Genomic DNA, 13,513 nt, shown 5'->3' on the forward strand with positions numbered 1-13,513 from the left:
AAAGGTGAACAAAACCCACTAAACCCAACTGTAAAGCTGCCCCACTGCGCCCCCTAGTGCTCTATAGAAGTTGATAAAAAAACGTAATTACACATGGAAACCAATTCCCCAATGAGAATTCTACTGACCCAAAACTTAATTATAGATGCAAGAGAAGTGACCAATGAGAATGCTGATTCCCAGCACTGTGTCAGGCCCCTTGCTGGTACCTTACATATAGAGATAATGATGTCATTTTCCCGTCATTATATGGCACAGGAATCAGACATGGGGATAAAGGGACAGACTTGTTCAGTGCTGGGAAACTGTGCTTAATGCTCCCAACTCCAATTGCAGGAACAGGATTCGGCCAATTGGATTTAATGGATTTAACAGACGCTGCTGCGTTTATTGGTGGTCGTTCATACAGATCTGTAACATAGAGAAACATTGAAGGAACAGCTCAATATGGCAGACTCCATGGCACAAGAACCTCCAAATGTGCCCAACCCCCCCTTCAGTCTGTACTGTGCCCTGCCCCCGCATAATGATAGGCCCTTCCCATGGGTCCAATGTGATCCATTTCCCAGTCTTTAGAAGTCGCTCAGGATATAAGCGGTTAACCAGTAGAAAGGCAGCGCGGCGACGGTCACGAGAAAGATGGCGGCTCCGTTGGGGTTGGGATAGAACTGGCCGTTGGCGCCGATGCAGCCGCTGTCGTTCTCTGGTTCCGACGGAATGTCCACGGTAAAGGACTGGAAAACCGCACTTGGGTCGATGCCCTGGATCCAGCTGGCGTAGGCGGAGATTAGGATGTAGACCCCAGGCTTGTTTTGGGCGCCGCATTCATCGCCCCAGCTGACCACGGCGGCCAGGTAGGCTTTGCCATTAACTGTACAGGTGAGGGGCCCCCCGGAGTCTCCCTGCAACCACAAGAACCAATAGTGAGAGATGCGGCAAACTCTCCCCTACGGTGGCCATGATGGCAAGCTGCGCGGCCCCCCCTTATACACGTACCTGGCAGGCGTCTACGCTCCCCGCTGCCGACCCGGCGCAGATCATGTCCGGCTGGATGGAACCCATAGAGTCGGCCGAAGGTTTGATGTTATACAGGCAATTGCACGTCTGCCGGCCGATGAGCTTCACGTTTCCAACCTGCAGGTTCTTGGCCCCCGGGAGATTTACTGCAAATGTAAAAATGAGATTCACGTAATGGCGACTGCTAATATCCTTATCATTTACAGTAGGGGGTACATTATCCCTTATAATACATGAGTGATACTCAGAGTTCCCTGTATAACTCAGCCTGCAGCCTTGTGCCTTTATATGGGCACAGAACCCCTCAGTGACTGCTAATATCCTTATCATTTACAGTAGGGGGTACATTATCCCTTATAATACATGAGTGATACTCAGAGTTCCCTGTATAACTCAGCCTGCAGCCTTGTGCCTTTATATGGGCACAGAACCCCTCAGTGACTGCTAATATCCTTATCATTTACAGTAGGGGGTACATTATCCCTTATAATACATGAGTGATACTCAGAGTTCCCTGTATAACTCAACCTGTAGCCTTGTGCCTTTATATGGGGGGCACAGAACCCCTCAGTGACTGCTAATATCCTTATCATTTACAGTAGGGGGTACATTATCCCTTATAATACATGAGTGATACACAGAGTTCCCTGTATAACTCAGCCTGCAGCCTTGTGCCTTTATATGGGCACAGAACCCCTCAGTGACTGCTAATATCCTTATCATTTACAGTAGGGGGTACATTATCCCTTATAATATATGAGTGATACTCACCTCCTTGTTGGATATTGCCCCATCCAGTCACTTGGCACGTCATGCCAATGGGGAACTGCACATTGGCCGCTGGCAGAGAGATGGGTTGGACCACGTGGGAGAAGGTCGCGGGGGAATCCAGGGCAGCGACTGCCAGGTCCCCGGAGGAAGTGTCATGGGAGTAGGAGGGGTAAATAGTCACTTGCTTCAGTTTCAGAAGTTGGGAATCTGAGCTCGGGACTCCCAGCTGGAGGACCCCAAGGTACACGGAGTAACCAACGAGTGAGTGGTCCCTGGCAGAACAAATGAGGGGGCGGGTCTGGTTACAGTCATGTGATGGGCAGAAATAGGAAAATAGAATTTCCGGTACAGGTGCAGTTTAGTAGGAAAAATGTAAAAACCCTAAATATAAATACGAGTGGAAATGCTGTATTTTCTGTACTGAGCTTCCCGCAGCCTAAAGGCTCAGCAGCTCTGTAGCAGCAATGAGTCAGCGGCACTGCACATGCCCAGTGGGATCTCTGGAAGCTGCTGGGAAGCAGAGCTTGGGGCCTGGATATGGGCAAAACCATTGTAGCCCTGTAGCTGTGCCCCCAGGGGGCAGCACTGAGCATCTCACTACCCACTCACTGGCACAGACACAGCATCTTATCCCCCCCTGGGCTCCAAATGCCACCCCGCCCCAGTGGCCAACTGAGATATGGCAGGGACCTTCCCGACGGCATCATCACTTCACTTCCAACATTGAGAGAGAAAACATATTCCCAAATTTAAAATATATAGCAATTAAAAAAAGAGGGATTAGAGAGAGGAGCCAACAGTACAAGCAGGCACAGAGGGAGGAGCCAACAGTACAAGCAGGCACAGAGGGAGGAGCCAACAGTACAAGCAGGCACAGAGGGCGGAGCCAACAGTACAAGCAGGTACAGAGGGAGGAGCAAACAATACTAGCCGACACAGCAGGCACAGAAGGAGGAGCTAACAGTACAAGCAATTAGAGAGGGAGGAGCTAACAATACAAGCAGGCACAGAGGAATCAGCTAACAGTACACACAGAGTGGGAGGCACTAAGTATAAGCAGGCAGAGGGAGGAGCTAACAGTACAAGCAGACAGAGGGAGGAGCTAACAGTACAAGCAGGCAGAAAGGGAAGAGCTAACAGTAGAAGCAGGCAGAGAGGGAGGCGCTAACAGTACAAGCAGGCACAGAGGGAGGAGCCAACAGTACAAGCAGGCACAGAGGGAGGAGCCAACAGTACAAGCAGGTACAGAGGGAGGAGCAAACAATACTAGCCGACACAGCAGGCACAGAAGGAGGAGCTAACAGTACAAGCAATTAGAGAGGGGGGAGCTAACAATACAAGCAGGCACAGAGGAATCAGCTAACAGTACACACAGAGTGGGAGGCACTAAGTATAAGCAGGCAGAGGGAGGAGCTAACAGTACAAGCAGACAGAGGGAGGAGCTAACAGTACAAGCAGGCAGAAAGGGAAGAGCTAACAGTAGAAGCAGGCAGAGAGGGAGGCGCTAACAGTACAAGTAGACACATAGGGAGGAGCCAACAGGCAGACACAGAGGGAGGAGCTAACAGCACAGGCAGACACAGAGGGAGGAGCCAACAGCACAGGCAGACACAGAGGGAGGAGCCAACAGTACAGGCAGACACAGAGGGAGGAGCCAACAGTACAGGCAGACACAGAGGGAGGAGCCAAGAGTACAGCCAGACACAGAGGGAGGAGCCAAGAGTACAGCCAGACACAGAGGGAGGAGCCAACAGTACAAGCAGGCAGAGAGTGAGGAGCAGGCAGGCAGATGCAGTACTGTACATAGGCAGCAGGGGGAGTCCCTAGGGGTACTTACGAGGGGAAGCAGTGAGCAGCTGTCACAATGAAGTTTGCGCTGATGAGGGCTGCGCCGCACACATGATTGCCATCGTACCTCAGGCTGGCCTGCCAGGGGAACATTCCCTCACTGGCGTCATGGCCGCCCACAATGCGGCTCTGTACTGTGAGACAGGAAGGGTCAGCGCTACGGTATAGAGAGCGTTACTCCATTCTACAGTATAGGGACATAGAGCGTTACTCCATTCTACAGTATAGGGATATAGAGCGTTACTCCATTCTACAGTATAGGGATATAGAGCGTTACTCCATTCTACAGTATAGGGATATAGAGCGTTACTCCATTCTACAGTATAGGGATATAGAGCGTTACTCCATTCTACAGTATAGGGATATAGAGCGTTACTCCATTCTACAGTATAGGGATATAGAGCGTTACTCCATTCTACAGTATAGGGATATAGAGCGTTACTCCATTCTACAGTATAGGGATATAGAGCGTTACTCCATTCTACAGTATAGGGACATAGAGCGTTACTCCATTCTACAGTATAGGGATATAACCCAGCCCGGTACCCACGTGCCCCTAATCCAGCCCGGTACCCACGTGCCCCTAACCCAGCCCAGTATGAATGTGCCCATAGGAAGGCTGTGTGGGACATGCTGCCAGCTGTGCATACTTGGTACTTACCACCCTCCTGAGATCTGCCCAGCTCAAAATGGGAAACTGCAGAGAGGAAGAAAAGAACAAGGATCCAACGTTAGGGCCCCCCAACAACATGCAGCACTTTATTATATACATGTATTATTATATCCTCTGTATATTAGCCCCTCCCCTTGTATCACTGACTCACTGATCTAACAAACCGAGTGGCTGATTGGCCAGCCAGCCAATGGAAATGGGCCAACTGCAAACCAGGAGGACAATCCTTCTCAACAAGAGGTGGTTATGTACTTAAAGGCACTACGTTTGCCCAGGAGCAGTAACCCATAGCAACCAATCAGCAGGTAGAATATACTGGTTAACTGCTTAAATGCAAACATCTTATTGGTTGCTATGGGTGACTGCTCCTGGGGTCAGCGATTCAGTTGCGGCAGTTAAAACCCAGGGTGCCCGGTGCTGGCGAGTGCGGTGCCGGGAAGCCGAGCAGCACAAGGTGTAAATCCCGGATCCAGTAATTTATGGCCTGGGATTACTGGCCGGACTAATTGCAGGGAGGGGGTGGTTTATCTTAGCTGAGTAACCCTTTTTAATTTGTATTCCAACCAACGTGCAATAAAACATTCTGCCTTTTTATTTGTATGTTGTAGCCCCGCCTGTGGGAGGCGGCCCCATCGCTCACATGAGGAAGCTTCAGCCAATAAAACTGTGCCCCCTAGTGGCCGAAACACTGCCGACTTCATGAGAGACTGCTTGGCTGGTTTTACCAAGGAATTACTCACAAAGCATCTCTCACAGGCAGGAGTCCTGGGTCCTTAAACAAACAGAAACACTTCCCACTGCCGGGTTCTACCAGCCATTCTCTGTGAATGTAGCAGGGCGGCCAATGAAACACTGCTATGCTGGTTCCAGGGTTTATTTTGGATATACCTGGAACTTTAGGAGGATCATCAATAGTGCCATGCACCTATGTGTAGCTGTATAGGGAAATCTTACTCCACAAAAGGGAGCCCGAGCCGACCTCTGTCCACAAAAGGGAGCCTGAGCCGACCTCTGTCCGCAAAAGGGAGCCCGAGCCGACCTCTGTCCACAAAAGGGAGCCTGAGCCGACCTCTGTCCGCAAAAGGGAGCCCGAGCCGACCTCTGTCCACAAAAGGGAGCCCGAGCCGACCTCTGTCCACAAAAGGGAGCCCGAGCCGACCTTTGTCCACAAAAGGGAGCCCGAGCCAACCTCTGTCCACAAAAGGGAGCCCGAGCCGACCTCTGTCCACAAAAGGGAGCCCGAGCCGACCTCTGTCCACAAAAGGGAGCCTGAGCCAACCTCGCTCCACAAAAGGGAGCCTGACCGAACCTCGCTCCACAAAAGGGAGCCTGACCGAACCTCGCTCCACAAAAGGGAGCCTGACCGAACCTCGCTCCACAAAAGGGAGCCTGACCGAACCTCGCTCCACAAAAGGGAGCCTGACCGAACCTCGCTCCACAAAAGGGAGCCTGACCGAACCTCGCTCCACAAAAGGGAGCCTGACCGAACCTCGCTCCACAAAAGGGAGCCTGACCGAACCTCGCTCCACAAAAGGGAGCCTGACCGAACCTCGCTCCACAAAAGGGAGCCTGACCGAACCTCGCTCCACAAAAGGGAGCCTGAGCCAACCTCGCTCCACAAAAGGGAGCCTGACCGAACCTCGCTCCACAAAAGGGAGCCTGAGCCAACCTCGCTCCACAAAAGGGAGCCTGCCAATCCCAGTCTACATGCAGGGGACTATTGGCTCGTACCCAGTATAGCAATGCGACTATTGGGGTGAGAAAAAAAACCCTCACACAACTCCAGGCACATTGTGGCCAAGGGCAATTCCTTCTTGGCAGCCACAGGCTGGAGTTACATAAGCGTCTGCCCTGCCTGATTGGCACCCACATACTGGGTGGGGAGTGATACAAACTGATGCCCTGCCCTTCAGATACATCGGTGCCCAAAAAACTGCAGCTTGGTTCCCACTACACCCATCAGGGCCCGGACTGGCAACCTATAGATTCTGGCTGATGCCTAGGGGCTGTAAGGTGCCATAGAGAGTCACTATTTGTGGGCATGTGGGGGGGGGGGCTGTTTGGGCCTGTGGGGCACCTGCAATGCCAGCTGTATAAGGATGGAATGTGGGCACGGAAGCAAAACAAGATCTCGTACAAACTGCGCCCGTTACGGGAAGATACATTGCAGTCACTATGGGGTGAGACATGCCCCGGTGATTAGGGAGTGGCCGCCCCGTCATACAGATACCAATTAGGCTGTTACACCATCAGTGCCAATGCCCGGGTACGGAATGTGCCACCCTGCCAGCCTCTCCCCCCCCATAATACTGATATGGGCCCTTCCCCTCCTTGGCCTCTATAGAGTGCAGTGTCTCCCCTCGCCCACACTAATACCCACTGCGCCCACACAGTGCCAATGCCTGGGTACGGAATGTGCCACCCTGCCAGCCTCTCCCCCCCCCATAATACTGATATGGGCCCTTCCCCTCCTTGGCCTCTATAGAGTGCAGTGTCTCCCCTCGCCCACACTAATACCCACTGCGCCCACACAGTGCCAATGCCTGGGTACGGAATGTGCCACCCTGCCAGCCTCTCCCCCCCCCATAATACTGATATGGGCCCTTCCCCTCCTTGGCCTCTATAGAGTGCAGTGTCTCCCCTCGCCCACACTAATACCCACTGCGCCCACACAGTGCCAATGCCTGGGTACGGAATGTGCCACCCTGCCAGCCTCTCCCCCCCCCATAATACTGATATGGGCCCTTCCCCTCCTTGGCCTCTATAGAGTGCAGTGTCTCCCCTCGCCCACACTAATACCCACTGCGCCCACACAGTGCCAATGCCTGGGTACGGAATGTGCCACCCTGCCAGCCTCTCCCCCCCCCATAATACTGATATGGGCCCTTCCCCTCCTTGGCCTCTATAGAGTGCAGTGTCTCCCCTCGCCCACACTAATACCCACTGCGCCCACACAGTGCCAATGCCTGGGTACGGAATGTGCCACCCTGCCAGCCTCTCCCCCCCCCATAATACTGATATGGGCCCTTCCCCTCCTTGGCCTCTATAGAGTGCAGTGTCTCCCCTCGCCCACACTAATACCCACTGCGCCCACACAAGGGGCAGTACCAGGAATACCCGTGACATAAATACAGATTTGCCAGCCCCAGGGAATGTCACACTTCCCAGAAATCACACACTCAAGGTCTTGGCCATTGGAGCATGAAGTCACATGGGGGGGAGGGAGTGGTCACTGACCTTGGATCGTGGCCAATGGGCAATAAACCGTGCCTCCGCTTCCCCTTACCCTGTTATATTGCCCTTTTATTGGCTCAGTAGAAACCAACGGGAAGCCAGTATAGGAGCCGTGCAATCAGGGCATCCAACGGCCAATCCCTAAGCAGCCCTGGCTGTAGCCCCATAACTATGCCAACCGTGCCACCCGAATACAGCGCTTCTGCCCCGCCCCAAATGGACCTTGGACATGGGGAAATATTAACCCCGTGACAGACACAATGTGATTTATAGTATTAGTCTCAGAGCAAATGAAAGCGACAGCGATGCGAAATGCGTCAGGCAGCTGTTTGTGTTTCCATTCGGGCTCCTCCTACTGTTGCTGGACACAACGACTGTACCGTTTGGCCACGCCCACACCTGGATCAGTTTGCAATTGGTCTTCATTTTTTATTAGTTTTTTTTTTTTTTTTTTAATTATTTCAATTTTTGTTCAGCAGCTCTCTGGTTGCTAGGGTCCAAATTACCTTAGTGACCAGGGAGCAGTTTGATATATGAACAGGAGAGGGACTGAATAGAAAAATGAGTTATGAAAGGAAACAATAACAATAAAACGGGAGCCTCACAGAGTAATAGTCTTCTGGTTGCCGGGGTCAGTGACCCCCATTGGAAGAAGGAGGCAATTTATTCAAACACTATAAGAACTAAATAATGAAGACCAATTGAAAAGTTGCTTAGATACTTTATGTCATAGAATGAATCATTCTAAGCACATTTTCAATTGGTCTTTATTATTTAGTTCTTATAGTTTTTGAACTATTTCCCTTCTTCTTCTTCTGACTCGTTGCAGCTTTCCAATGGGGGTCACTGACCCCGGCAGCCAAAAGTTATTGTTTTGTGAAGCTAAAGTTTTATGGTTATTGTTACTTTTTATAACGTTTTTCTTCTATTCAATCCCTCTCCTGTTTATATAACAGTCTCTTATTCAAACCACTTCCTGGTCACTAAGGTACTTTGGACCCTAGCAACCAGATAGCCGTTATAACTCCAACTGCTGAACAATTATTGAGATAATGAAAAAACTACAAATAATAAATAATGAAGACCAATTGCAAATTGTCTCGGAATATTACTCTCTACATCATAAAGTTAACTCAACCCCTTTACAGTAAGTCTGTGTGCGGTCACATGACTTTACAGCCACGGGTCGGTCATTGCTAAACTGCAACTCCCATAATCTCCCGAGATAGAGAGGTGGGGTAACTAAGGGCCAAAAGGGGCAAAATTGATATTCCTGGGCACACGTATGCCCGCGGGGCGTGACCGCGCTGAGCTCGGGGCCCCGGGTTGTGCAAGGGGTCACAGTCCAATGGTTGAGATGTTTTTCTTGAGGAATATACCGATTCTCTACACACTGGGACTGGTTTAGCCACTGCCTGACCAATGGGCCGGACTAGGGTGCAAAATAGCCCCTGGTATTTCCAGTACTCAGAGCCCCCCCCCCAATAGTGACTATGGCATCTTCCAGCCCCCCCAATAGTAACAATGGCATCTTCCAGCCCCCCCCCAATAGTGACTATGGCATCTTCCAGCCCCCCCCAATAGTGACTATGGCATCTTCCAGCCCCCCCCAATAGTGACTATGGCATCTTCCAGCCCCCCCCCCCAATAGTGACTATGGCGTTTTCCAGTCCCCCCCCCCGGTTGGAGATGAACCATCCCTGGGGATACAGGGCCAGGCACAGTGACCCCCCCACTAATGTACTCATTGTATATTCATTTTAATAAACCTCCCACAATCCCTTGCAGGGGGGGAATGAACCCAGCAGCACAGGTAGTGCGGTTACAGCATCGGCCCTGGAACACGAGAGGGACGGACGGAACAACGAGGATCTGGGTGGATTCCTAAACAAGCGCATTGGGTACAGGAGGGGGGGGGTGGAAGGTAATGGAGACAGCGGCCCTCCCCTGCCCCAACCACAAGCATAATCCAATCTTCTCTCCCTAACATTAAAGGGCAGAGATCCTGGGAACTGCACCCAATCTCAAACTTAGTGCCTTATTCCTATGAATCTTGGAACTTCCACTCGTGGCCCTTTAGCTGCTGCTGAACTATAACAGGGGCCACAGGAGGGGCCAATTCTAAAGACCAGAATGCATTGATTTGCATAAATATGATCCAATCTTCTCTCCCTAATATTAAAAGGCAGAAATCCTGGGAACTGCACCCAAATATCAAACACCCCCCTCCCCCCAGTCACAAACTTTCTGCCTCATTCCTACCAAGCCTTGAACTTCCATTTGTGGCCCTTTAGCTGCTGTTGAACTATAAGGGGGGCCACAGGTGGGAGGCCAATTCTAAAGACCAGCATTGATTTGCCCCCCTGGGGCACTTACCTGCTAACAGGAGCAGCGAGAGAAGTGGGAGATGCTCCATCCTTCTCCCTTACGGCGTACTTGCCCTTTACTTTAAAGCCACAGGCAGCCCGATGTGCCAGAGGGGTAAGTGTGGATAAAAGTGGCCCCTGTCGGTGCCGGAGAGATGTGAACAGGTGGATGCAATCGTGAGTGTGAGTTTCACCTGAGACGCTCACCCAACCTGCTGCTCCTTCTCCCCACCCATTTCTCCCCTCCTCCTCCTCCTCTTCTTCCTCCTCCCTGGTTCAGGCTCGTCTCCAACAACCTGCACGGCTGCCATACGACTCCCCATCAGTGAGGGATCCAGAGGCTTCCGCTTGGCCGCCCCAAACACCGATAGAAAAGTGATTTAAAGGGGAAGTTGTCACTCACTCAGGTTGCAGTTAGTCCCTTTTGTTTTTATCATTTACTATTTTGTTTCTGCAGCTCTTCCGTTTGGAATTTAGGATGCGGCCAGGTTGCTAAGCTTCCTAACCCTTAGCAACCGGGTCTGAATGTCAGTAGGAACCAACGGATGGACCGGTGCCATTAATGAGAGAGTCATGTGGTTTAGAACTATGGGACGTGGGCAGGACCAGGGATTCCCAGTGCCCCAATGGGCTCGCATGGAAGTGGCACTTACAAAGCAGGTTTAACCAATTAGCACAAAGCTGATTGGTTGTGGAGTCACTGGGGAAGGGGGGTTTGGCCCAGTCCCATTGGCTCTTCACTGTAAATGGGAATAAGGGGGTCCCGAGCCTCCAGTGTTGGGGGGTATTAGCTATACAAGCATAGGGCTGATAGTTGCATATGATTTCCCACAATCCCTAGGGCTTTATCGCATTGTATGCAAATGCTTTGGCTCTAATTGGCTGTGAGCTTGCAAATGCCTTCTTAATAAATACACTGAGCCCCCCCCCCAATAGCTCTAATAATTGGTTTGATCATTATCTCAGCACTGCCCCAGTGGCCGTAGCAGATCTGTAGGACATGGGCTCTTCCCTGCACCATTGTTCTGCCCGCAGGAACTGCCCTCCTCCCTGCACTAAGTGCCATTTCCCAGCTACAGATGTGAATGGGGTGGGAGGGGGCACAAGTGTTTATATTGCCCTTATCTCCGCTGTTTGCAGACTGGGAGAGTTTCACTCACCTCTCTCTCTCCCTGGTTTCTCATTAACAATGGGATGTAGTTCCCAGGCAGCACAATCCAGCAGGAACAGCCTGAACTCCTCAGCTCTGCTTGTGTTTGCGTAGATCCCTACGCACAGCTGGGCCTTATCTGCTGCTCACAATCACCCTGATACCTGCGGGGCAGGAGGGACCGCGAGACCTCAAGGGCCACAAGAAACAGCACAGGGAAATGTGACCTTCAGTATGTCCGGCAGCCCTCCAGCTGTTATATACACCGCTGTTATGGGCAGAGACTGGGTATCCGGCAGCCCTCCAGCTGTTATATACACCGCTGTTATGGGCAGAGACTGGGTATCCGGCAGCCCTCCAGCTGTTATATACACCGCTGTTATGGGCAGAGACTGGGTATCCGGCAGCCCTCCAGCTGTTATATACACCGCTGTTATGGGCAGAGACTGGGTATCCGGCAGCCCTCCAGCTGTTATATACACCGCTGTTATGGGCAGAGACTGGGTATCCGGCAGCCCTCCAGCTGTTATATACACCGCTGTTATGGGCAGAGACTGGGTATCCGGCAGCCCTCCAGCTGTTATATACACCGCTGTTATGGGCAGAGACTGGGTATCCGGCAGCCCTCCAGCTGTTATATACACCGCTGTTATGGGCAGAGACTGGGTATCCGGCAGCCCTCCAGCTGTTATATACACCGCTGTTATGGGCAGAGACTGGGTATCCGGCAGCCCTCCAGTTAAAAAATAATACTTGATGCCAACATTACTAATAAGTAAGAAGGTAGGTATTTTCTCTTGGCAAAGTGGCACTCCTACCTTCCTACACCTACCCACAAGGGGGCACTCCTACCTTCCTACACCTACCCACAAGGGGGCGCTCCTACCTTGCTACACCTACCCACAAGGGGGCGCTTCTACCTTCCTACACCTACCCACAAGGGGGCGCTCCTACCTTCCTACACCTATCCACAAGGGGGCGCTCCTACCTTCCTACACCTACCCACAAGGGGGCGCTCCTACCTTCCTACACCTACCCACAAGGGAGCACTCTCCTACCTTCCTACACCTACCCACAAGGGGGCACTGCTACCTTCCTACACCTACCCACAAGGGGGCGCTCCTACCTTCCTACACCTACCCACAAGGGGGCGCTCCTACCTTCCTACACCTACCCACAAGGGGGCGCTCCTACCTTGCTACACCTACCCACAAGGGGGCGCTTCTACCTTCCTACACCTACCCACAAGGGGGCGCTCCTACCTTCCTACACCTATCCACAAGGGGGCGCTCCTACCTTCCTGCACCTACCCACAAGGGGGCGCTCCTACCTTCCTGCACCTACCCACAAGGGGGCGCTCCTACCTTCCTACACCTATCCACAAGGGGGCACTGCTACCTTCCTACACCTACCCACAAGGGAGCACTCTCCTACCTTCCTACACCTACCCACAAGGGGGCGCTCCTACCTTCCTGCACCTACCCACAAGGGGGCGCTCCTACCTTCCTGCACCTACCCACAAGGGGGCGCTCCTACCTTCCTACACCTACCCACAAGGGGGCGCTCCTACCTTCCTACACCTACCCACAAGGGGGCGCTCCTACCTTCCTACACCTACCCACAAGGTTGGGAGGTATCTGTCTGCTCACCCTTCTAGCACTCAGACTTCTACGGGTCTGTAGCTCCCCAAAATTCTCAGTTTGAGAATCATAATTCCAGATAGGCCACACCCATTATAACCAACCACACCCCCCATAAATTGGGCAAAATTCCAAGGGGAAATAAATAAATTTCTAGGTGCCGCTCCGCCAGTTTAAGGTGTAGAGGCTTGTAATGATTGGACTGATTGTCCAGGTTTCCAACCAATCAGTGAGCAGCCTGCCAGTCATGTGGCACTAACTCAGCCAATGAAGAGGCAAACACGGCCGGCAGCTGATTGCGCATCAATGTTACATTTATAGGGATATTATTCAGCAATAAATCTGGCTGAGTGTGTTTGGCACATAATCCCGTAAGTGTAAAGCACAGAAAGATAATTATTAACGTGCGGTTTGTATAAAACCCTGGAGTCGAGCGAAATGGGCGGCGCTGGCGGCTGGGAGACATCTTGGCCTTAAGGTTCAGCTGAGGACGTCCCAGTCCTGCGGGTTAGGCTGCTGCATCCAATAGGAACATTTACAGTTTAAAGGGTAAGTAAACATTAAAAATCAGTGAGAAGCAGGTGTTTGTATTTGAGAATAAGCAAAACACTGATTGGTTGAGCGCCACTTTCAGCACATGATCTAGGCCGGTGCTGTCCAACTTCTGCGGTACCCAGGGGGCCAGAATTTCTAGCGCATACATGGTGGAGGGCCGCTAATGGAAGCCGGTTTTGACCACTCCCCTTTTTTAAACTGCATTCACTTTAAACCCCACCCACTTCAAACCCCACCCATGTTATCACAATGGTGGTAG

The 13,513-nt window shown here is 51.8% G+C and overlaps 1 protein-coding gene across 1 annotated transcript; it reads right to left on the reverse strand.

The window, feature by feature from the left end:
• Positions 1-363: 363 nt before the first annotated feature.
• Positions 364-9,976, reverse strand: prss8 (serine protease 8). Its single transcript, NM_001016980.2, is given in 6 exon segments — positions 364-902; positions 997-1,163; positions 1,789-2,060; positions 3,626-3,770; positions 4,298-4,333; positions 9,920-9,976. Coding segments are annotated over 6 exon segments (990 nt in total). The 5' UTR covers positions 9,960-9,976; the 3' UTR covers positions 364-572.
• Between the last annotated feature and the right edge of the window lie 3,537 nt (positions 9,977-13,513).

The sequence above is a fragment of the Xenopus tropicalis genome, chromosome 9 (assembly GCF_000004195.4).
Source record: "Xenopus tropicalis strain Nigerian chromosome 9, UCB_Xtro_10.0, whole genome shotgun sequence".
NCBI lineage: Eukaryota > Metazoa > Chordata > Amphibia > Anura > Pipidae > Xenopus > Xenopus tropicalis.